The sequence below is a fragment of the Chiloscyllium punctatum genome, chromosome 5, assembly GCF_047496795.1.
Source record: "Chiloscyllium punctatum isolate Juve2018m chromosome 5, sChiPun1.3, whole genome shotgun sequence".
In the NCBI taxonomy this organism is placed as follows: domain Eukaryota; kingdom Metazoa; phylum Chordata; class Chondrichthyes; order Orectolobiformes; family Hemiscylliidae; genus Chiloscyllium; species Chiloscyllium punctatum.
Genome location: NC_092743.1, coordinates 17,445,148 through 17,471,231, shown reverse-complemented (window position 1 = coordinate 17,471,231; position 26,084 = coordinate 17,445,148). Strand labels below are relative to the sequence as shown.

The window sequence follows — 26,084 nt, the reverse complement described above, 5'->3', positions numbered from 1 at the left end:
TCGGCGTGGACTAGTTGGACTGAAAAGTCTGTTTTCATGCTGCATCACTCTATAAGTATATGTTAGCTATATGCTGTTTCATTTCTGTTTTGTTTTTACTGTATTAAATCTTAATACACACCCACAACTGTGTAGAGGTCATTGGAATATGTTCAGTTAGTTTGGGTTAGGTGTGGTCATGATTATGTATAAAAGTTGCTTATGTGTAGATCCAATGCACTGAAGTATGAAGCTCGCTTGCGCATGCTCTCTCTCTCTCATCTCTCTCTCTCTCATCTCTCTCTCTCTCATCTCTCTCTCATCTCTCTGAATTTTCTCTTGATGTTTTCCTCCCTGGACTGGAGAATTGCCTGTGAGACAATCTATTTTACTGAAATGTGCCTTTTGCCAAGGATATGTTTATGGGGTGTTATTATATTGGAACAGTTAGTAATATTTAATATGTATAGTTTTGTTGAGCATTTCGATAGAAGTACAACTAAGCCAATTTTAAAAAGAATTGTGTGTATTTTAATAGTAGTGTAAAAGTAAAATGTGTTTTGTTTAACGTTGAGTAGTTTGACCAGCAAATTGCATCTGGAACGCAACACCTTACACATACCTTTTAAAATAAGAAAAAGTTAGGGTTTAGACTATCGTAATATATTTTGGGGGGGGGGTTTTGATCTGGTCTGTAACAATTGACATATAGTGTATATGGACTGTCTCAGAATTGGAATTTAAGTAATTTATCAGATTCTCCATTAAAGTTAGAGCATAAAGAAAAGTATTAATTTTGTAGATTAAGTTTGTAGATAACACAGTATTTAAATTGGAATAACAGAACAGGTATCTTGACCTCAGGTTTGAACTTAACAAATATCACTCTTCAGTCCAATAGGATCAACTATATATTTTCCAAGTGTCATAGCTCCTTCCTAGTCCTATACAGCCTTTAAGTAGATATTTCACCACCCGCCCCTAGCTCCCAGTCACCCTCCTCAACCAATCCCTGACAACCTCACACAATCGCCTCCTCTTCCTTCTTCTCCACATCTGTGCACCTATGACATTCAGGTCAGACCTAGCCCTAACTAAAGGTGTCCCTGATCTTGGCCTCAGCTAAGTGTGACCATTGTGACAACCTCATTTGCTCTACTCACTAATGAGCCTATTAACAACTAGCATGGGAGAGAGCCAATTTGGGATTGGTCCTAAACCCCCAGCCCCTATGACTGAGTTTTCCAGGGTGATTTGAGGACTTTCAGGGGCAGATCCACCCATTACATCTGTATTTTGAGAGTATTGGCTACTGGTGGTATTTGCAATTGATCGTTGGCACTGTGCAATATCAATTCAACAGCTACACTTTTAAACATTTTTGGTAGTTTCAAATATAGGATAATGAACTATCCTATTCATTCTCTGCTCTCAGTGCATTTTTATATACCTCTGTGCAAATTACCTTCCACCATTTCAATTTGTCAAATTTTCAGTTTTGGCTCCTGTATGGCAATAGGTAGTTATATTTATTTTAGGTTACGGGGTTAGCTTTCAGTTTATAGTTGTTGAGCGAACAAATCTCTTGATTTTCTTTTTCAACCAGGGTATTGCTACTGGAAAGTATCATGCTGGGCTGCTTACTAATAGTGAAGAATGGGAGCAAGCCTGTGTAAAAGCTGGGCAGAATAGTGGTGATCTTGTGCAGCCAATGGTGTATTGTCCTGAATTGCATTTCAGCGAATTTACTTCTGCTGTGGCAGACATGAAAAATTTTGTGTCGGTAAGTTAATAATGAACCCAACTAACCAAATGGGCAACTTTGGTTGGTTTGGGCTGATTTTGTGTATTATTTGTTCTTTTAGTTTTGTTTGGATTCACTTTAAGACATTAATGTTCGGTTCAGATCAATCGTTTCTGTATCATTTTGCAAAGTAGAATATAATGTAAAATGTCACTGAAAAATTAACTGGTCAATCCAGTCATTCTTAAATTTCCTGAACCTTTTCTATACCCAGGAAACTAAACAGCTGTTCTCGACTTTTATGTTACGAATGTTTGTATCGGTGATCACCAAATTGACTTCAGTTCAAGATGGTAGCATCTGCGGAGCAGGGGGATGAATGTTTCGAGATAAGCCCTTCATCAAGAATGAGGATCCCTCGTGGCCTGAGAGGTCTGAGAGTTAAAGGGGAGGTTGGTGGTGGGGAGTAGCTGGGAAAGCAATGGGGGGGGTGAAGGTGACAGATGGGAAGGAAGATGGACAAGTAGGACAGTTCAAGAGGATGGTGATGAGTTGAAGGGTTGGATCTGCGATAAGATGGAGGGAGGGGAAATAAGGAAACTGGTGAAATTCACATTGATCCTGTGTGGTTGGAGATGAGGTAGAAGACGAGGCGTTCTTCCTCCAGGCGTCGGATGGTTGGGGTTTGGTGGTGGAGGAGGCCCAGACTTACATGTCATTGTCAGAAAAGGAAGGGGAGTTAGTGTTCGGCCACAGGGCAGTGGGTTTGTTTGGTGCTTGTGTCCCAGAGATGTTCTAGGGAGAAGGTAGGACTGATCAGGGATAGCGTAGGGAACTTGTGCTTGGAGCCTGAGCAGATAGGGGAAGCCCTAAATGTGTTCTTTGCTTCAGTTTTCACTAAGGAAAGGGATCTTGTTGTGGATGAGAACTTTGAGGAGTTGAGATTCAGGCTTGAACAGATCAAGATTGATGAAGTTGATGTGCTGGACATTTTGGCAAACATTAAGATTAATATATCCCCAGGGCCAGACCAGATTTATCCTAGGCGCTCTGGGAAGCGAGAAAGGAGGTTGCTAAGCCGCTGGTGAAGATCTTTACTTCCTCATCTCCACGGGAGTCATACTGGAGGATTGGAAGGAGGCGAATGTTGTTCACCTTTTCAAGAATGGTAGTAGGGAAATCTCTGGCAATTACACACCAGTCAGTCTTACGTCTGTGGTCAGCAAAGTTTTGGAAAGAATTCTGAGGGATAGGATTTATGACTATTTGGAAAAGCATACTATAATTAAAGGCAGTCAGCATGGCTTTGTGAGGGGCAGGTTGTGCCTCACAAATCTTATTGGGTTCTTTGAGGTGACAAGACTGGTTGATGAAGGTTGAGCAGTAGATGTGGTGTATATGGACTTCAGCAAGACTTTTGATAAGGTTCCCCATGGTAAGCTCATTCATAAAGTCAGGAAGTATGATATACAGGGAGATTGGCTTTCTGGATTCAGAATTGATTGGCTGACAGAAAGCAGAGAGTGGTTGTAGATGGAAAGTATTCTGCCTGGAGGTCAGTGTTGAGTGGTGTCCCGCAGGGCTCTGTTCTTGGGCCTCTGCTCTTTGTAGTCTTTATAAATGACTTGGATGAGGAGATTGAGGGGTGGGTTATTAAAATTGCAGATGACACAAAAATTGGAGGTGCTTTTGATAGCATCGAGGGTAATTGTAGGATGCAGAGAAATGGCAGATGGAGTTCAACCTAGATAAATGCAAAGTGATGCATTTTGGAAGGTCAAACTCGAATGCTGAATATATGATTAAAGACCGGATTCTTGACAGTGTGGAGGAACAGAGGGATCTTGGTGTTCAAGTAAATAGATCCCTCAAAGTTGCCACCTGAGTGGATAGGGTTGTTAAGAAAGCATATGGTGTTTTGGCTTCCATTAATAGAGGGATCGAGTTTAAGAGCAGTAAGATTTTGTTACAGCTCTCCAAGTCCCTGGTGAGACCACACTTGGAATATTGTGTCCACTTCTGGTCGTCCTATTATAGGAAAGATACAGAGGCTTTGAAGAGGTTGCAAAGAAGGTTTACCAGGATACTGCCAGGATTGGAGGGCTTGCCTTATGAAGAGAGCTTGACTAAGCTCGGACCTTTCTCTCTGGAGAGAAGGAAGAAAAGAGGTGACCTGATCAAGGTATACAAGATAATGAGAGGCATGGATAGAGTCAATAGTCAGAGACTTTTCCCCAGGGCAGGATTGACTGGCACAATGAGTCATAGTTTTAAGATATTAGGAGAAAAGTATAGAAGAGGTGTCAGAAGAAGGTTCTTTACACAGAGAGTTGTGAATGCATGGAATGTGTTGCCAGCGGTGGTGGTGAAAGCAGAATCATTAGGGACATTTAAGCGACTGCTGGACATGCACATGGATAGCAGTGAATTGCGGGGTGGGTAGATTAACTTATTTTATTTTACATGAGGATTAATCCTCGGCGCAACATCGTGGGCCAAAGGGTCTGTTCTGTGCTGTACTTTTCTATATTCTATGTTCTCTGAAACGTTCTGCAAGTTGGCGTCCTGTCTCCCCAACGTGGAGAAGATTGCATCGGGAGCAATGGACGCAGTAGATGACGTGTGTGGGCGTCTAGGTAAATCTCTGTCGGATGTGGAAAGATCTTTTAGGGCCTTGCATGGTGGTAAGAGGGAGGTGGGTGTGCAGATTTTGTACTTCTTGCGATGGCAGGGGCAGGTGCCGGGAGTGTGATGTGGGCTAGTGGTGGGCGTGGACCTAACAGTGAATCCAAGGAGGGAATGGTTTCTGTGGAACGCAGGTAGGGGTGGGGAGGGAAATATGTCCCTGGTGATAGTGTCTGTTTGTAGTTGGTGGAAATAGCGGAGGTTGGTTCGATTTATCTGGAGGTTGGTGTTGTGGAAGGTGAGGATCACGGGGAGGGTTCTAACTTGTTTTGGTTGGAGGGGTGTGGTTCAAGGGTGGAGGTGTGGGAAGTGGAGGAGATGCGGTGGAGGGCATTGTTGACCACGTGGGAGGGGAAATTGCGGTCTTTGAAAAAGGAGGCCATCTGGGGTGTTCTATGGTGGAACTGGTCTTCCTGGGAGCAGATGTGGCAGAGGCGGAGGAATTGAGAATAAGGGATAGCGTTTTTACAGGAGGCAGGATGGGAGGAGTGGTAGTCCAGGTAGTTTTGGGAGTTGGTGGGTCTGCAGTAGATGTCCGTGTTGAGTCGGTTGCCAGAAATTGAGATGAAGAAGTCCATGAAGGGGAGGAAGGTGTCCGAGATGGTCCAGGTGAAATTGAGGTTCACCATGGCTACCCCTTTGGTATGGGGGATGAGGGAGGATTCAAAGGACAATCCAGACCAAAGAGGTAGCCATGGGCACCAACATGGGCCCCGGCTATGCCTGCCTCTTTGGGTATGTGGAACAGTCCATCTTCTGCAGCTATACCAGCACAACTCCCCACCTTTTCCTCCGCTACATTGGTGACTGTTTCGGCACTACCTCATGCTCCCACGTGGAGTTTGAACAGTTCAGCAACTTCACTAACACCTTCCACCCGACCTCATGTTCACCAATCTTGAGGGCAACAATGGAGGAGCCTAGATAGTGGATAGTAACTATCTATTTTAGCCAAGAGATGAATATCCTGGAGCTTGGAGTCAAGTAATACTTGGAAAGGTTTGAGAGGAATTGAGAATTTATTTTCATCCAGACAATTTGGCGGGGGGCTCTTTGCTTAAAAGTAGAGTAGAGGATAACACCCTCTGTGCATTTTAAGAAGCATTCGGATATGTAGGTAAATTGCTGTTACCTATAATGTCCAAATGCTTGGAAGTGGGATTATGTTCAAGACATTGTTATCTCTAAATTACATGGCCGCGCAGCCTCTCTGATCAGCATGCTGACTCATTGGCTTCCGTTTTCGCTCCCATGCATGGACCTCAGACATTAGTGCAGCAGAAAAACTAATTAAAGGGAACATTGTTTGGATAGTTCTCTCTCAGGTAGCGCAGGCACATGCTGTGGTGTCCTGGGTTGTAAATTTTGTAATTTTATAAGTCCATTGATTGTCAAGTTTCTATTTTGCTTTATATTTTTATTCACAGATTTTGTGTTTGAAAATGTAGAGATTGCAAAAAAAACGCTTGTTTACAAGTGAACTGTTTGTTTGCTAAGGGAAAACAGCTCAATAGGTTTCTCTCCAGTATAATCTAATTGTTTTCATTACAGGATCGAGCCAATGCTATGAGTTCATGTGCGGGCTTGTTTATTGAAGCTCATATTGGTTTTGATTGGCCAGGCATCTGGGTGCATATTGACATGGCTTCACCAGTTCACACTGTAAGTGTTTGTAGTTTATGCAGTAGTTGCATATTATGAGTTTTGGCTGCACTCAATCAACCTCTATTATTATACTCAAACTGCTTCAGATAGATTGATTTATTTTTATCTTCAAGTGTAAAATGTGTTTGACCAAAATGTTTTTTTGTAATTTCATGTATTGATGAGATGTTTGTACACATCTTATGTCTATGGTGGTGGTGTTCAATCACATTTCAGTAAGTACCTCTATGTTATAATTAAATAGTCAATTAAAGCTCATTAAGGATGACAGGAGAAATCAAAACTCAGAGCTGCAGCACATCAGAATTCCTGGAGCTTTGATCCAGTATATGAGCCGGAGACTGAGCTGCAGCACATCTAGGTAGGAGAAAGTAACTTGGACGCTTTGTGTCTTTCAGATAGGTTCTTCTGATTTGGTCATACTCCGATGAGTGTGACTAAGTTAGATAAGTAAGGTAGATTTGGGTACCCAGACAACTGGAGCAAGAAGCTGCAGTTTTTACAGGTGTTCATCTGTGAGAGCTGTTGGCTGGATGAGCTAACTGACCATAGCAATGTGATACAGGAAGCCATCCGATTAAGGGGAAAATAAAGGGATCTTCTAGTACAGTACAGAGAGTGTGATTGACACTGTTCTCTGCCACAAAATGTGGGTGAATAGGCCATGCTGCCTGCCTGGTGCCAGGTTTCAGAACTGGATAAGAGAATTCTGATTCATGGGACACTGGTACTATGACTCAAAAAGTAGACTGCACTGTTAGAGCAATCTATGCCTCAACTGTGCTGGGGCTGGTGTTCTAGTGGGCTGCATAACTAGGGAAGTAGAGAAGGTTTTGATGAAATACTGGGGGCAAGGAAAGATGTGGTGAATCAAAGTTTAGAGCTGAGGTAAAAGAGAAAGGGAAATGGTAAACAGATTGTGACAGGAAGAGATACAATGTACATATCAGAGTAAATCAGATGAGGTTAGAGGTCACAAGAATAATGAAAGGATAAAATTTAATGACTGTCTATCTGCTTGCACGTAGCATTCAGAACATTAAAATAAACTGCTAATAAAAAGGAATAAGTGCGATCTGACAGTTATAACAGAGACATGACTGCAGAAAGACATGATTTAGGATCTGAATGTTGAAAGGAATAGGACATTTGGGAAGGACACGAAGCTTGGGAAAAATGGAGTAGTAGTTTTCAAAATTAATAATGGCATCAGCACAATAAAAAGGGATGATTCACGTTTAGGAAGCTAGGATGTAAAGTTCTGAAGAAGAATCATACCCCAGACTCAAAATCTTAACACATTTTCTTTCTGTGCTGATGCTACCAGACCTGCTGATTTTGTGCAGTGTTGCCTGTTTGTTTCAGATTTCCAGCATCTGCAATAGTTTGCTTTTATTGCAGAAACAGTTTGGATTGAGATGAGAAATGGGAAAAGTAATTAATCACTTATGGGAGCGTCATAGAACTCCCTAACAATAGGGTGAAGTGTAAAGGTAGAAAGGTACAAAGATTATCGTGGAGGATTTTAGTTGACATATGAAAAATTAGTGAGCAAAAATAGCCTTGGTGAGTTCATGGAATGTTCTGGGATAGTTTCATAGAACAGCATTTTCTGGAGCTGACCAGAGGTCAGGCTATACTAGACCTGGTAGTGTGCAACAAAAATGACCTCAGTAAAGGCACTACTTGATAGCAGCAATCATTATAAATTATAAATTATACATTCAGTTTGAGAAAGAGAAGTGGGTCCAAGATTCATATTTTAAACTTAAGTAAGGGAAATCATGAGGCTATGAAAGTAAAGTTAGCTAAAGTAACTAATTAGGGTCAATGGATGTGCAGTGTTGAATATTTAAAGGGATAATTTAGAATATGCAGGATATTCCAACAAGGGAGACAATTTCCAAGGCGAAGTGCAAAAAGTTAAAAATAATTTTATACTTAAAGAAAAAGCCTTTAATCGTGCAAAGATGTGTGGAAGGCCAGAAGTTGGACAGAATATAAAATAATGACACAGAATGACTGAAAGATTAAGTGAAAAATCAGAGTATGAGAGAATGCTAGCTAGAAATATAAAAACACCTCGTATGAGTTTCCATAGATATTTAAAAAGGTGAAGCATTAACAAACTGAGTGTTGGTCTTGTGGAAAGTGAGTCTGGGGAATTGACATTGGCTGATCTATTGATTCATCTTTACTGCAGAGAATACAAGTAATATCTCAAATAGTTGTAAGTCAGGAAATTGAAAGGACAAAGGAACTCAAGAAAGTTATAGTCACTAGCTAAGTAGTGCTGAGCATACTGTTGTGTGCTGACAAATCTTTAGTCCTAATGGATTTCATTCTGGGTCTTAGAAGAAGTAATTAATGAGATAGATAAGTTAGTTTTCATTTTCAGAGATTCTCTAGATTTGGGGACAATATCATTAGGGCAAAAGATGGGAAATGTAACTTGCTTATTAAAAAAAACAGGAAATTTCAGGCCTGTTAGCATAGCAGCTTTCATGATAGAAGTTGTTGGAAAATACAAGTATATTAGGCAGCATCAGCATGATTTTTAAAATGGAAATCAATGGAAACCAATTTATTAGAGTTCTTTGAAGAAATAATATATGCTGTGTTTGAAGGGAATCTGGTAGATGTACTGTACTAAGATTTCTACAAGGCATTTGATAAGGTGCTCAAATCAAAATCATTATTGCAGAAAATAAAGGCCAATGGTGTGGAGGGTAACATATTTGCATGGATAGAAGAGTGTCAAGATAACATGAAAAATAAATGGAGTATAATGGGGTTAATATGAGATTATCCATTTTAGCAGGACAAATAAAAAAAAGCCTATTACTTAAATGATGATAAGTAGTAGAGCTCTGAGATACAGTGTGTCCTGTGTGTCCCAGTAAATGAATCACAAAAGGCTAGCAAGTTCAGCAAGTAATTAGGAAAGCTATTGTTATTCTTGTGAGGAAAGTGAATACAAAAGTCGGGAGCTAATGCTTTTGTCACACAGGATATTGATGAGACTATATTTAGAATACTGTATACAGTAGTGCCCCTCCCCTGGTGCAAAAGGCCTGGATTCAAGTCCCAACTGCTCCAGAGGTGTGTAATAAATCCGTGAACAGGTTGATTTGGGAAAATAAAGTAGGTTCATATCCTTGTTTAATACCCGGAATGGGTGGATTGTCTCATGAGGAACAGGCTTGGCTGTATCCCGTGGAGTTTAGAAGATAGAGAGATTACTTGATTGAAACATGTAACATCTTGAGGGGTCTTGACACTGTATGCAGAAAGAATGTTTCTTCTTTTGGGAGAATCTAGAACTATGAGTCACCACTTTTTCAAAGAAAAATCACAGATCCATTTTAGACATATGAAACCTTTCTCTGAGGGTCTTTGGAAGTGCCTCCTCCAAAGGTAGTGGAAGAACAGCTTTTGAAAATTTTTAAGTAAGAGGTGGATAGATACTTAGTTTTTGGGAGTAATCAGATCAGCCTCAATTTTATTGAGTAGTGGAGCAGTTCCTGCCCCTAACTCTTGTGTTCTGTTTTCAAACTCTTTCTACATTTTTTTTTGATTCCTGTTTGGTGAATTGTGATTAATGATCTGAGAAAGCACAAGGTGCCTTGAATTCCAAAGTGGGTCCGAGTGCATAGAGTCATAGTCATAGAGATACAGAGTTCGTATTCATATACTCCCAAGTATGTGATCCAGATGCCTTTTAAATGTTGTGATTGCACCACCTTTTATCACTTTCTCTGGGAGCTCATTCCATACCCACATTACCCTCTCGGAAAAAGTTGACCCTTAGGTTCCTTTTATATCTTTCTCCTCTTACCTTAAGCATATGCCTTCTAGTTTTGGACTCCTCCACTGTGGGAAAAAAATACCTTGGTTATTTATTATGATTTGATAAACCTCTATAAAGTCACCGCTCAGCCTCAGCTGTTCCAGGGAAAATAGCCCCAGGCTATTTAGCTTCTTCCTATATCTCAAACCCTTCAACCCTGCAACATCCGTGTAAATTTCATCTGCACCCTTTCAAGTTTCCTGTAGCAGGGCGACCAGGTTTACTAAGTCAGGTAGGCTTAACGCACTGTAGTTGGAACTGGGGAGAACCTGAGGCAGTTGTGGTGTCAATTATTGGTTGGGGTATTTCAGAATGTTTGGAATGGCTTACGCAAGGAGTAAAGTGGAACATTCAAATTTACAGTAAATAGTAACCAATGTGTATGAATTCACCATGTACTACAAAAGCAAAGTGAAGTGGTTTTGAAAAAGAAGTTGCCTCACAGTGCCAGAGACCTGGGTTCATTTCCTGCCTCAGGCGATTGACTGTGTGGAGTTTGCACGTTCTCCCCGTGTCTGCGTGGGTTTCCTTCGGGTGCTCCGGTTTTTTCCCACAGTCCAAAGATGTGCAGGTTAGGTGAATTGGCCATGCTAAATTGCCCGTAGTGTTAGGTTAGGGGTATGGATGGGTTGCGCTTCGGTGGGTCAGTGTGGACTTGTTGGGCCGAAGGGCCTGTTTCCACACTGTAAGTAATCTAAGTAATCTAAAAAAAAAGTTTAAGTTTCAATTAAGTATTATATATTGGCATTTCAAATCTACAAAACTATTTTAGTCTCAAATGCCTAGAACTTTGAATTGTGTTGAAGTTTCACAAGGTAATATAGCATGCTGCAAATGATTCTTTTTTATTGAACAAATAGTTTAATTTATTGCTTTCATAAAGGATTTTAGTTGCTCGAGATTGTCTTATGAAGAGAGTTTGGGCGTGCTTGGCTTTTCACACTGGAGAGAAGGAAGAGAGGTGACTTGATAGAGGTGTGCAAGGTAGTGAGAGGCTTAGATAGAGTAGATAGCCAGAGACTTTTCCCCAGGGCATAAATGGCTGTCACAAGAAGTCATAATTTTAAGGTGATTGAAGGAAGGTATAGGGGAGATGTCAGAGGTAGGTTCTTTACGCAGAGAGTGGTTGGTCTGTGGAATGCACTTCAAGGGATGGTACTAGAGTCAGAGACATTAGGGACATTTAAGCAACTGCTGAACAAGCACATGAATGACAGTAAATTGAGGGGTGTGTGGGTTAGGTTGATCTTCGATTAAGAAATGCTTGGCACAACATCGTGGGCTGAAGGGCCTGTACTGTGCTGTACTGTTTCATGTTCTATAATAGTGGATAATTAGGTTTGTTCTCTTTGTTGGACAAAGTCTTTTGGTGCACTTTGTACTTTTTGGCAGTTATTCTAAGAGGATCATCCATAAGAACATATGGAATTGGAATGGGCTGTGTGCTCTTTGAACATGCTTTGCAATACAGTAAGGTCATTCCAGATCTTCCATTTCAATCTTACTCAATCTGTCCCTATATTCCTCATTTGCTTTAATGTGCAAAAATCTCTCAATTTTAGTCATGAATATACTGAATAATTGAACATCCACAGTTCTCTAAATAATCCCAAATATTCACAAGCCTCTGGGTGAAGAAATATCTCCTTTTTTTTTCAGTTCCATTGCAGTTGGTTTTTATATTTCTTTGAACACTGAAAGAAGAGTTTGTGAGCAGTAAAACTAATGTTTGCACTTTTTTCATCAGGGAGCGCGTGCTACAGGCTATGGAGTAGCACTACTACTAGCATTGTTTGGTTGTGCAACAGATGATGCATTATTGAACTTTGTTTCACCAGTTGGTGTTAACTTTACTGCAGAAGGTGATGCTACAATGGAAAATTGCTGCAAAAAGAGACGACTGGTATAAATTCTGCCTGAGGTTATGTTCATTATTTATTGTTCAGATTTGGATGAAGAAAACCACTGAACTGGTGTGAGCCATATCTGTTGAATGATGCTTTAGGGTAGATGCTGTGTGAATTTAAATACTAACAGCTGTATTCATGATGGTGTACATTTGCTAGATGCCAGCATTCTTAGACATAAATTAGGTCTCGTTTCAAATGTTAAATCTCAAATGGTGCAGAAGGAATCTGTTATTTTGGCTTATTATCTTAACGCGATTTATTGATGTGCAAAAGTTGCAACTTCTCACATAACCTAAATCTAATTCTTCAAGCACTGCCTAGGATATCATTATCAGTTTGACTTGGACTAATTTGCTATACATTTATTAAAAAGTCCTTGATCACATTGGTGTCTATCCATCTTGTGGTCAGGTTTTACAGAATTTGTAGTTTTGCCTGTAAATTGATTGTGAATCACTTAATCTTTGCTCGTGACCCTCTACTCCTATGTCATTCTAATCAACATCTGTCCTAATGTCGGATGACACCAGAGCTCGCGTTCAGCTCTAACTCATTATAATGAGAAAGGGTGACAGGGCAGTCCGGTCATGTTTTGAGGCAAATAAATACTAAAGCTAAAGGATTAACACTGAATGTAACAAAGCAAAGCTTTGTTTCGCATTTATTCCAATACTTTGACAAGACTATAGTGCTTCTGCTTCCATAATGCTTAGTGATAGTGCTGTCTTCAGAAGTCACTTCATACAAAATGCTAACAATGTTTTTTTAGTTGCTTACTGCCCAGTTTGGTAACCGCGTCTTCTAGGCTAACGTGGTTGTTTTGCCAACTGAATGCGTGTCCTTAAAACCAAAAGTGCTCCATTGAACACAATGGGGGCAGAGTTGTGGTTGACAATGTGTTCCAATAAAAAATGGTCTCAATGGATGCATAGTATTAATCTAACTGTGTTTGTATCCTGGAGTTTTCATAATGTAGAGTTCTCATGTTAGCCTGTGATTCAGGTTTTGCAGTTCCTCCTTTGTCAGCACAGGGATAATCACTGTTGAGAAATCACTAAAACAGTGGAGTAAGGGGAGGTACCCAACTCAAGGTTCCCTGTGAATGAGGAGATTGACATATTTTCAAAAATATTAAGCCAGTTTGGTTAGAATATATTTTTCCCATGGTACAAATAAACCTGCACCTTACATTTGTCTTCCTCTTCAAATTGCCCTCACCTTTAAGAATGCTATGTGTCTTATCAACCTTATTAAACTGACTTGATTGATGCCTTGAGTTTGCATCTTTTAGGAAACCATTTTGTGTGTACTGTAGCTAATAGATCATGAAGTTTTAAAATAACAAATACGAGCACTGTTAATCAATTGAAAATCCAGATGGGAGCTTTGCTAAATGTTGTAATGCCTTTAATCCTAACATGGTAGTTATTTTATTCTGGACTAAGGTCAGGTCTTTTACTCCTATGAAACGTATGTATTTTGGAAACTACTGTTAGCTAGATTTGCACAATGGTGTCCATAAAACTTCGATGAACTTTTGAGATCAATATATTGTTTTCAAGGTGACTCAAGCTCTATCTTTTTCCCTGTCACAAAAAGACAGGAAGAAAATGGAATTTATTTTGTGTTCATGATGGAAAAATTCAGACCTCAATTCACCTTGTAGGCAACATTTGTAATCTCCAAAAAGTATAGGTGTGTTGCTAAGTTTATATTTAGAGAATGAATCTTGTCTAATTATTTCTAGAATAGCTAAAAGCTGTAATGATCTTATCAAATTTTTGTAATGATAATCTTGCGTCTACCTCGCAAATACTTATAAAGCATTTTTATATATTTTTATGTATTTGAAATTGTGTACATAAAGTAATTTCACATTTTACAAGACTTTTCTGTATCTTTAATGAAGCTACCATTTTGATCATTACTGGCACCAAGGACAGGACTTTTTAGATGACAAGGATATTGGGTAGGTAATGGGCTTGCAATGCACTGCACTTTCTGAGTGCTTCCTTCTTCCCCCCCCCCCCCCCCCCCACTACCCATCCCTTCCAAAAAGTCTGAATGGTCCTAGTTAAGTCATCCTAGTTTGCTAATAAATCATCATAAACCTTTCCAAGCCAATATAAACCACGTTATATTTCACAGGACTTCATTGTCCCACTCCTTGTTTCAAGCTGATATTTTGCTGTTTTAGAAATTATACTATTGTAATAAATCCTTTCCAAAAGTAAATACTCACTTCTTTAATAGTGAGGTGGTTTGTTAGGATTTAAATAGTTCAGGTTTTGTAGAGATCTTCTTCATTAATAAGCTTTTGCTATAGAAAATTCAGGTGCATTATGAAATTTTAACCAATTCTCTAAATTCCCAGGTAACTTTAAAATAAACATGCAAGAAAAACAAATGCAGATCAAGCAACTTAAGATGAAAGCACCTAATCATTACTCACAAATTTACTGGTGAGAGAAAATCCATTTTTCAAGAAATTTTATTGAAAACGTTCATCACTTAGTGAGATGTTTTAGAAACAAATATAAAACAGGGACATATTTCCACTGGTAACTGTTGACAGCAGGGTCACAATTATGGGTTTGGGAGACAGCGTCCTGCACAGAGGGAAACCAGAGTAATCCAACTAGAAGCGAAGCTTATTGCATAATTTCTAAACTAATTTCAGTATTCCAGAAGTTTATGAATGAATGTGAAATATAAATACACCTTAACACAATGTAGTACTGAAATCTATTGAGGAATAACATAACTCGTGTTATACAAAACTTAGTTTTACAAACTGCTATCGTTCATTTTCAGAAATATCCATTTAAAATCATCTGAAACAGTGCACGTTAGGGTCAGAACGAGCAGCTAAATTGTCAATAAGTAGGATCAAAAATGTTACTTTGTTTCAATAAACATGGTTAAGGTAATTACACAAATTCAAAGGGAAAGCAATAGTTCCCCCTCCCCCATTCTACATAGGATTTCATGGCAATTCCTACTCTTAAAAGATGAAAAATTCTTAACATTTGCATATGAAAATTCTTTCTCACATGAATACTTCTTTAAAACAGATAGTTATAAAATGGTTTTCAAGGGTTACCTTAACTGTAATATTGCAGGTTATAGAGTTTTGCAAGTTTACGTAGCTACATTTTCTTTTTCAGTTTTAACACTATAACACAGTTTTTGAAACTTAAGAGTGCGTCCTTACCGACTACCAGTTATTTTTCTCATGGTCTTTTCTTCATGCATATTATTATTGAGGTACTGAATCTTTTGCCCAGATCCTCTTGAAAACATGGAAGTAAACATTTATTTTCAAACTGATTAAGCCTGAACTCCAGTGCTATTTAAATATGACGTAAGGAGTTGGAAAACACTATATAGTGAGTCCCAAAAGCTTTAACAATTGAACTGTCTTGTGATTGTGTAATAGCTGGTCAGCTACTGAATTAGATAATTCAATGGAGAAACTGCAAACTAAATGTAGCATTCATTGGTATTATTAATAATTTCTTATTGATTCAAATATCAACAGCTGTGAACTGAGCTGGCTTCTCTAAGTAACAATATATATGAAACAGAATGATTTCCTTAAGAACTAACCATTTATCTTTTGCAAAGCACAAGTTGAAAAATAATTCTACATCTGTACACTGCAACATTATGCTGGAAATACCCTTGCTGCAACAGTGGATTAATTTTTATAGAATTTCCAAATCTTTTGATTTTTAAAGATTTGTTGATTGTGCTTTGATTCTAATCCTATTAATAATACTATGACCTAGAAATATCTCACCATTTTGAATCTTTAATCATATTTGCATTTTGGTAAGTCAATAAAATCAATGTTAAAATACATCAGACTGATGTCTTGCCCTGTACTCCTGCAATAGGATTATGGATGCTTCAACAGTTGTAGCAATAGCAATTTGCATGTGGAAATATGTAATCAAAGATCAAAATTTATCATAAATCTGCAATACAGAAGTCCAGACTTTCTAGCAGGCAACTTTTGTTGTTAGAATATTATGCAATATTGAATGGTTCCACAACAACCTTTTATTTTGACTCCAGTTATTTCTCACATTCTATATACTGTGCTCAACAATATCTTCTTTAAAGATTAATTTAGAATATAAAGACAGAAACTATTATCTGTGGAACTTGATCATGCTACCATCTTCATCACTGCTGTGCACATTTAGGTACGGAAATAAAGTTGAAGTGCACAAATATTTAGGTCGAGTTTGAGATCTAAACTGGATCTCAGTCGGGCCTTTCCTTTCTGTTTAGTGCTAATGAACAAACTTTATTTGTCTAATGCACGTTGTACAAAAACTAGAGTGACACAATATATGATTACTCCAACTTAGTGTGCAACACCATGGGAGTCATGATTATTTCCCTAACGGTCTCTCATTAAGTTCTTGATAATGGTCAAGCTGTCATGGGCAGTAGAACACGTAACATGGATTCTGACAAGAAGGACCTTCAGAAATTTGCACTTTCTGATAATCAGATTGGTACAAGCAGTAACAAGGCTATAAAGTGTCCATGTTCCCAAATGACACATCTCATGGGTAAAAGGGAGGGGTGTTTTAGAGGTAGCAAAATTTGGAATGAAAATCCAGTTTTTATTAATTTTCTGCCCTTCACAAAAAGTAACTGATAAAGCTATAGGGCTATCAATGAAGTTGAATTCTGAATATTTTGCTGACCTTTAGTTTCAAGTGTTCTCACTGGTATCATCTGGGCCTTTCATCTTGGAGAAGCATTTGCTTGAGGAAGTTTTTATAAGGGAATGAAGTTACAGAAGGCACACAAAAGCCTTTGGTAAATGAACATTTTTCCTGAGAAAGATCACTGAGATGGTGATACTTTTCTTTTGACTGTACAAATAAAATAAGGCATTCAAAACAGATTGTCAAATTATCCTCCTTGCTCAAGCCAGTCAGTATTAGCTTACACCACTGGAGACCTGTGATATCCAAGAATTCCTATACATTGGTGGTGTCCCCATTATTTTGGCAGCATTGTCACACCAGGTTCTATTCCTCTGTGCCTGGGTGATAATGACAGCAGATTACATGTTCCAAAATCATTGCATCGCATAGAGAAATGTAAAGGGACTGATAAAGATAATGCCTGCAAGGATGGTAAGCATTTCAGAAGCCCTGATTTTGGCTGTAATAAAAATAGAAAGAAACTGGATTCAGTTCCGACAGGATCATTTCCACAATATGGTGCTGAATGTAAGAACAAGCACCGATCTTTAGTATCAGCAAAGACTGTAGGCAGAGAAGACTTGAGGAACGTGCGACTGCCTGGGCTTCATAAGGAAAAGCTGCTGTCACTCTATTGTGAATAGCCTGGCTTTTCAATGACATTGTGCTTTTATTTTATTTTCAGAAAAATACCTCTGTCCACATCAGCAGAAGCTTTCATTTTGTCTTTTCACGTGTCCATTTGATCATAGTTTCTGGTGATCTATACAAGAAAATGAGCTTGGCATACAGATCCTCCTCTAACTCCAGTTCTCCAGTCTCTCGAACCAGGAAGATATCTGTACATAATTTTAAAATTCGGTCTACATTTGGCAGTTCTTCGAACATGATGTCATGAGAGATCCCACTGAAAAACTCACGTACAAACTTCCCAATGACCAGCACAACTGATGCATATAAACCCATGATGCTGAAAAGTAACAAAAATTGTATCAAACATTTGGTAGACAAAAACAATTCAGAAAAAAATTAGTTGAAAATGTGAGCCTAGCAATTTGGCTATGTGACATTTAAGTTGAGGGTGCTAAACAGCCTCCTAAACATCTGTGACAGATAGGAAATATTAGCTTATTATATGAGCCATGAAATATGTCATTGACCAAATTGGTAAAAAGCAAAAATTTAGCATGGAATGCCCATGTATTCAACAGCTGATAGTTCCTTTATATATGCAGTAAGTGCATCAGGCCTATTTAAGATTTTCATTGTAACACTGACCATCAGTTAGAATCTGGAAGACCAGGACTAAGGCCCCAACTAATTAAATACGATGTTAAAAGGTCCTAACCTAAAGGTGAAGTTGTAGCTACTCTCACCCAATTAGCATTTACTAATTTCCATGGAGACCAAATCTGATCTCTAACATCTGAGTTCCTTCAAAACAAAAATCTGCCACTCTTACTAACTTGCAACACTTATTAACTTGAGAATTGTTCTTTGTTCTAAGCTCTCAAAATGAATAATGTAATAAATCTATCCTTTTTTTTCCTTATTCTGTCTCTATCTTCCACCACTATGTGGGGAAGCTAACATTTCCCTTTGACTCTTCCTACATTTTAACAAATATTATCTTGCAGCAATTTGAAATGCCATTTGGGAGACTGATGAGTCACCACCTTTGACCAGAATAAAATTCTGAAATAGTCACAGCACAGGAGGATAGTACCACGGTATGTTTGCTCTGCAGAGTTTACTAGTTTACTGCCCTTTTCCCATTACTCTACAATACCTTTCTCAGGTGTCATCAAATCCCTTATTGAAAACCCAACATGTAAGCCTTTACTGCACCAGGTCCTAAACATTTGTTGCATAGCATAGCTTTCTCTCGTTGCATGCATTCTACCAACCATTTCAAATCGGTGTCCACTGGTACTTGAAATAGAAACAATTTCTTTCTATTTGGACCGTCATTATTTTATGCACTTCTTTTAAATCTTCTTTCAGCTTTCTCTATTAAGAACATCAGTTGCTACAATCTATCTTGAAAGGGTTCAGAAAAGATTTACAAGGATATTGCCAGGGTTGGAGGATCTGAGCTACAGAGAGAGGCTAAACAGGCTGGCGCTGTTTTTCCTGGAGTGTTGGAGGCTGAGGGGTGACCTTATAGAGGTTTACAAAATTATGAGGGGCATGGATAGGATAAATAGACAAAGTCTTTTCCCTGGGGTTGGGGAGTCCAGAACTAGAGGGTTTAGGGTGAGAGGAGAAAGATATAAAAGAGACCTAAGATGCAACTTTTTCACACAGAGGGTGGTATATGTATGGAATGAGCTGCCAGAGGATGTGGTGAAGGCTGGTACAATTGCAACATTTAAGAGGCATTTGGATGGTTATATGAATAGGAAGGGTTTGGAGGGATATGGGCCGGGTGCTGGAAGGTGGGACTAGTTTGGATTGAGATATCTGGTCGGCATGGATGGGTTGGACTGAAGGGTCTGTTTCCATGCTGTACATCTCTATGACTCTATAACTGAAGTTCTTCACAGGAACCATTCTCAGTTCTTTTTGTGCGTTTTCCATAAAGCCATGGTCAGAATTAAACACCGTAATGCCAATCAAAACCAAATAGAGTTTCATGAAGTTTTTCATAACTGTTCTACTCCCCTGAAAAAAATGCATTTTCACCCCAGGTCTTTCTGTTCATGCACCCCTTTTAGAATTCTGCATTATTTTGCCAAACTGAACTTTTCATATTTTGCCTGCTTCTTGTATTATCAACCTGATATCTGTCATAGACCAATATTATAAAAAACTATGAATGCTGAAGGTCTGAAACGAAAACAGGAATTGCTGGAGGAAGCAGGTCTGGCAGCGTATCTGGAGAGACAGAAGAGTTGACGTTTCAAGTGCCAGATATGACTCTAACCAATCTTCCACTATGTTTAAAAAACCACTTTTTGCTACAGCCCAATAAAAATATTAATCATTTAGACACTTAAAATGTTCAATAGTTGAAAGTGCAAGCACTTGAGATCTATTGACTTTGTGTAAATAATATTGTTAAACTGAAAGCATATCTTAGCTTGTGTAAATAATGTGAAATTGGTCAAAAATGCATCTTAAACAGTGTCTTAATGGAGAAAAGGCAGAGAGACAGCTCCTCTTTCAATGATAGAAGAGAATTAGTGATAGTCAAAATTCCAAAATAAGAATGAAGACAGTTCTACAATTCACAGAAGCCATGCTGGAGGTTGAGAGGAATATAGGCATTAGGTTTCATGTAGACAGTTATGAACCATCAAGAAATTTCCTCCAAAGTTGAAAGGAATGGGCTTTGGTGAATAAGTGAATTCCTGCTGTCTGGCTTTGAGGATCTTGCAGCAATATTGGAGGAAGTTTAATGGCCTTGTTTGGGTGGTCAAAATTAGTCAATACACCTTAAAAAATCATCTTGCATCTAGTGAGCTACCTCAGGCTATTCAATGCACTACACCTCCATCACTCACCCATCAGCAGTTCCTAGCACTCAGAACTATTGCACAACATTCAAATATTCTTTTGCCATGCTTTCCAAGTATCACATCTTCCATTTGTTGCCTCTACATTTCTCCAGCTACTCAGCTATACCAGATTCAGCAATCAAACATGGTACAACATAATCATTGACATCCTGCTTAAGCGATTTAAGGAATAGTTACAGTCAATACAAGAGAACAAAATGAAATTATCAAGGAACAGATATGCCTTTATTTCCTGAGCTAATCATGAATGGGCTGTGACATGGCAATGCTGGATGGTATTGCTGCCAAGAATTCTGGATGACAGTACGGTCATGCTTTATCCCGCCTCATTTTCAACCCACTTATGCCATAATGTACAAGCTAAAGATGATGTGAACATGGACATCTTAACTTACACCAATGAAACCTCTTTGGATTCAGAGCATTCACTACTTCAGAATTGCTTCAGCAACCATAAGAGGAAAAGAAAGAGCAACAGACTGCCATGCATGAAGTCATACCGTCGCTCTGACATTTGCAACTACCAGCCTGTGACTTATGTTTGGTTGTGAATGACTCTCACAGATGTCAGTGACCTCTACGACTGAGGTTCCAGGAATGAGTCGAGAGTGTGTTGCTGGAAAAGCACAGTAGGCCAGGCAGCATCCAAGGAGCAGGAGAATTGACGTTTCGGGCTGGAGCCCTTCATCAGGATTGAGGCCTGATTCCTGATGAAGGGCTCCAGCCCGAAACGTCAATTTTCCTGCTCCTCGGATGCTGCCTGACCTGCTGTGCTTTTCCAGTAACATACTCTAGACCCTGATTTCCAGCATCTGCAGACCTCACTTTCTTCCAGGAAGGAGTGCCAATTGATATCACATCAGTGTCTCCTCAAAGAACTGGTGCATGACACGCCAATGGCCTATGAGATGGGTCCAAAGAAACCAGCAGCACAACCAGTACATTCCATTTTATATTTCTAAGGATTCTGTAGTGCTGTAATGATACCTGAATGAATGGAAATTACCATTGTGTACATGTAGAAAAAGCCAAGAATTTTGAAGTTTTATTTAAGTAACAACAAATTATAACATAAACTTAAAATGTATCAGAAAGACTAAACAAAATTTTGTCTTACCCATAACCAGCAAGAAATCCAAGGCTAGGTGGGCTAACTTTATCACTGAATACAATAATTTCTAGGCTTTCTTTATCATCATTTCTATATAATCTTTCAGTCTGGTTAACAGTCCACCATTGCTGACATGGTTTTAAAGGACAGTTTTCTTGCTGAACCAGTTTTACAATGAGTTCACAGTAATCACCATCATCTATTGGAGAAATTGAACAAAATAAACATTAGAATTACATATTTTCACCAATGCTTTTGTTGATATCAGGATGTCTCCAAATTTGAAAAAGGGAAACAATTTTAAATATAGATGAATTGTTAATAAGGCGACATCAAGCTTGGATTTAAATGTTTGAAAACAGAAATGAAAACTGTGGAACGTTAGAAATTGTGGAACATTGGTAACTCCTAATTGGCCTCAGAAATAGCCTAGTAAATCATTGAGTATCATATAAAGGAATCAGCACATAGACCACAGTGTTTCAAGAACCATGGTCACTTTCTTGAAGGGTAATGAGGATGGACAAGAAATATTAGCCATGCTGATGCTATCCGAATCTTAAGAATGAATTAAAAATAAATATTTTTGAGGGTCTAGTAAAGAAAGTGTTCGAGTAAGTTTTGATTTAAACATAGTCAAGGTGAAATAATGACCATAATGGTATTTAAAAATTGAAATAATTTATTTTGGATTTTTGTTACTTAAATAAAAAGATTGGAAAATTGAACAATTCCAATATATCATGTTTCTGTAAATAGTAGTGTTTTATTTTTAGTAGCAATTGGATACATTTTTAAGAGTCATAACAAATTTTATTTTCAACTCAATTAGCAACTGAATTGAAGCATTGAAAATTTCTTTAGACTGTACCTACTTATAGAATAGAATCATATTCTCAGATCTTAGAAGATTCGACTTGAACAACGTGAAAAGCTATTTTCCTAGGAGAGTCTAGAATTAAATATATTTTCAGGATAGGTGGTTGGTCATTTAAGACTGAAATTAGGAATTTTTTTTGCATAGTTGTTTGGCACTACAGAGCTTGAATGTTGCTGAAAAAAGACACATTTTGTTGAAGTTGCACGCATCCAAAAGTTTTGTATTAATACAAGCAGGGTTAAACACGTGACAGGCAGTGCTGTTAAGTTGGCAATGCACTTTGAGGCATTGCAATAGAGCATGTTCTCCTTAAATACTGTTTGACAGAAAGGTTTTTACATTCTAAACCAGGCAGGATGACTCTGATTGGTCAGGGCATTGCCTTGAGATCTTAACCAACAGATAGGTGTTATCTATTTTGTTAAGTTGGAACAGGTGCAATGTGTGTCCATGTGCGTTCTATCTGAAAAGAACGGACATATGAATTAATATACATAACTTCCAGTACATGCAAGTACACCACACTGACAATCTTAAATGCAATAACCAATGCTGACTCAGCATAAATGGTGTTTGCCACAATCAGAATGTGGCTGTTAAAACAGTGCTCAGCCCTCCCACCCTACCCCATCCCGAGTAAGATAATGGTTTTGTAATGCTAAGAATAGGAGTTACCATCAGTAGAGCTGACTTGAGACACACTTGGAACTTGGACTAAGCCATAAAAGTTCCAAGTTTTTTTTTTAGTTGTCTCTTTGGGAATTTACAACAGTTGGAATGGTGGTTAAGGCAGTTGAATTCTCTTCCTGTAGAATGTGGGAGTTAAGGGTCATCACTAGTCTTCCTGTTGACTTAATCTATGGGAAGTGCACCCAACTCGAGCTCCTCAGAAACCGTGTTACGGAACTGGAGCTGGGGCTGGATGAACTTCGGATCATTCGGGAGGCTGGGGTGGAGGGGGGGGGGGGTGGGGGTGGTGGGGAGGTAATTGTGAGGAAGTAGAGGGAGGTAGTCACACCTCAGGTACAGGAAAAAGGTAGATGGGTTACAGTCAGGGTACAGACAGGGAACCAGCAGGCAGTGCAGGGATCCCCTGTGGCCGTTCCCCTCAATAACAAGTTTTTGGATACTGTTGGTGAGATGACTTACCAGGGGTAACCCATAGTTGGTGTGTTGCCTCCCAGGTGCCAGGATTCATGATGTTTCAGATCGTGTTTTTGGGATAATTGGGGCTCATTTTGGGGTTGGTGGAACCTCTACAAACAGCATAATCTATACCTGAACCAGAGGGCTACCAATATCCTGGGGGGAGAAATTTGCTAATGCTCTTCAGGAGGGTTTAAACTAATTCAGCAGGGAGATGAGAACTTGAATTGTAGCTCCAGTGTACAAGAGTTTCAGAATAGTGTAATCATAAATAAGGTTTCAAGGTCAGTATTTGTGTATATAGTGTAAATACTTATTTTTAAATAAATGCTATTCTTTTCTTTGTGAGAATCTTGTCTCTCATAACATCCATAGTGTAATCTCACAACACCACTCCCCTGTAAAATTCAGCCTGCAGAGTTCAAGCTGAAGATTAACTATGATGTTATTGAATGTCGAAGTAGATTTGATGGCTATGCTTCTATTTATTATGCTCTTTAGTCACTTACACTGAAGTGCTAGAAACTCCATCCAAATAAGATAACAGGATGGATAGGTGGTGTATTTATAGACAGGCTTTGGAGGTGAAATGGGAGTAGCTTTGAGGAAATCCCTAACTAATACTTTAGATTGAAATCTTACTTATTCTGTTACTCACTCCTTACACATCACAATATTCATGTATTTCTCTTTGGAGCATGCAGACTTACTTTTATAAAGTTGTTTCACAGGTTTTGTTTCAGAATTACTGGGAGCCCTAATGTAGTTTGGAAATATATTTTCAAGTTTTCTGTAATATAAAAACAGTTTTATTGATATGTAGTTTGTCAAAAATAAGAAAAATGTTCTTGCTGCTTGATCTAAATAATGGCCCTGAATTTCCACAATGCCTCAGAAAATTACAACATTCACCAGCAGAGGGTGCTGCACATAAGAATAATTGCTGAGTTAATTGACAAATGAAATAATGATGTTCTGGCAAAACTCTGCTCTCAAAAAATCAATGACAATTTTGACCACAGGAATTCTCAGTGCAGAAATGGTTCCAGCTGAGAACATCAAGTTGGGGATTAAAATTCCAGTAAACTAACCTTGACAAAAGATTGCTGGCTGATAATCTAATTTGAGCGTGAGATGCCCTATTTAACTGCAATCTCTCAGGTGAAATATTAAATCAAAGTCTCACCTGTTCTCTCAGTTGAATGCAAGAGATCCCATGATATTATTTTAAAGAACAGAAGGAGCTTTTTCTCAGGATCTTGATCAATACTTATCGCTCAATCAATCTGCCTAAAAACTATCTGGTCATTATACTTTCCATACAAAAACATACTACAAGATAAAACAATCAAATTGGCTATCATGGTTATATTTACATTTAAGTAAAACTATTCGGCTGTAAATCACTTTTTCATATCCTAAGGTACACAATTCTTTCTGTCAAGGACAAATTTAGATGTTTTCAACTGCTTTGTATTTCATTCACTTTGGCAATTTCCCAGCTTTATCAAAGATATCTCTTGCCAAAACTATAAGCATTCACATGTCTACATTGTTTATTCAAGCAAAGCAATCTAATTTTTCACAGGGGAAATTTGAAAGCACTACTGGAAGAGGCCACATATAAGAACCTAAGACACAAAGGTAGGAGTTAGACAACCCTGCATTTCAGTACGATTGTGGCTGATCTTAGGGGTGGTGGTGGTGCTTCACTGTCTCCCTTAGACCACATAGTTTTCCATCACTTCCAGCCTTTACACCACTCCTATCATTAATTCACCTCAGGGGATCTCCCACCCATAGTTTCCAGCCTCATATTCCAGGAATCCCGCACCGCCCGGTTCTATCTCCTACCCGGTTCTATTCACAAACCTGACTGCCCCGGCCGACTTAGTCTCTTGGCCTGCTCCTGCCCCACTGATCTCCACATACCTTGATACTGTCCTATTGCCCCCTGGTCCAGGAACTCCCCATCTATGTTTGGGACACCACCCATGCCCTCCACCTCCTCCATGACCTTTGTTTCCCTGGCTCCTCATCTTCACGATGGACATTCAGTCCCTACACACCTCTATCTGCCATAATGAAGGCCTCCAAACCCTCCGTTTCTTCCTCTCCCGGTGTCCCCACCAGTACTGTTCCACTGAAACTCTCATTCATTTGGCTGAACTGATCCTCACCCTCAATAATTTCTCCTGTGAATCCTCCCACTTCCTCCAGACCAAAGGGGTAGCCATGGACACCCGCATGGGCCCAGATATGCCTGCCTCTTTGTTGTGTATGTGAAAGAGTCCATCTTCCGCAGCTACACTGGCATCATTCCCCAGCTTTTTTTCTCTACATTGACGACTGTATTGGCTCCACCTCATGCTCTCATAAGGAGGTTGAGCAGTTCATCAATTTCACCAATACGTTCCACCCCAATCTTAAGTTGACCTGGACCATCTTGGACACCTCACTCTCTTTCCTGGACCTCTCTATCTCCATCAATGGTGACCGACTCAAAACAGTCATCTTCTACAAACCCACCAATTCGCACAGCTACCTGGACCACACCTCCTCTCACCCTGCCTCCTGTAAAAACAGCCCTTATTCCCAATTCCTCAGCATCCGCCGCATCTGCTCCAGGAGGACCAGTTCTACCACAGAACAAACCAGATAGCCTCCTTCTTCAAAGACCGCAATTTCTCCTCCCATGTGGTCAATAATGTCCTCATCCACTTCCTGCACACCCGCCCTCAAATCCCACCCCTCCAACTGCAACAAGGACAGACACCCCCCCCACCCCCCCCCCCGGTCCTCTCAGACTCCACCACCAGTGATATATTTCTCTCCCCACTCCTACCTGCATTCCATAAAGACC

At 39.2% G+C, this 26,084-nt stretch overlaps 2 protein-coding genes across 8 annotated transcripts in view; one reads left to right on the top strand and one right to left on the bottom strand.

Annotated features, from left to right (window-relative positions):
* Positions 1 to 26,084, top strand: part of LOC140476915 (probable aminopeptidase NPEPL1) — a 76,506-nt gene that overhangs the window by 34,034 nt on the left and 16,388 nt on the right. For 3 of the 4 annotated variants that reach the window (XM_072569842.1, XM_072569841.1, XM_072569840.1), the window contains exons 10-11: positions 1,586 to 1,762; positions 5,960 to 6,070. In XM_072569842.1, the coding sequence (XP_072425943.1) occupies positions 1,586 to 1,762; positions 5,960 to 6,070 (288 nt within the window). Of the gene's footprint in view, positions 1 to 1,585; positions 1,763 to 5,959; positions 6,071 to 11,670; positions 13,721 to 26,084 lie in introns of those variants that run through there. The other variant, XM_072569839.1, reaches the window with a different exon arrangement.
* The window catches only part of piezo2b (piezo-type mechanosensitive ion channel component 2b), a 762,691-nt gene continuing 750,913 nt past the window's right edge, over positions 14,307 to 26,084 (bottom strand). For all 4 annotated transcript variants that reach the window (XM_072569838.1, XM_072569835.1, XM_072569837.1 and 1 more), the window contains 3 exons: positions 23,932 to 24,011; positions 21,202 to 21,394; positions 14,307 to 17,533 (listed from right to left, as the gene is read on the bottom strand). In XM_072569838.1, the coding sequence (XP_072425939.1) occupies positions 17,281 to 17,533; positions 21,202 to 21,394; positions 23,932 to 24,011 (526 nt within the window). In that variant the 3' untranslated portion in view covers positions 14,307 to 17,280. The remainder of the gene's footprint in view (positions 17,534 to 21,201; positions 21,395 to 23,931; positions 24,012 to 26,084) is intronic.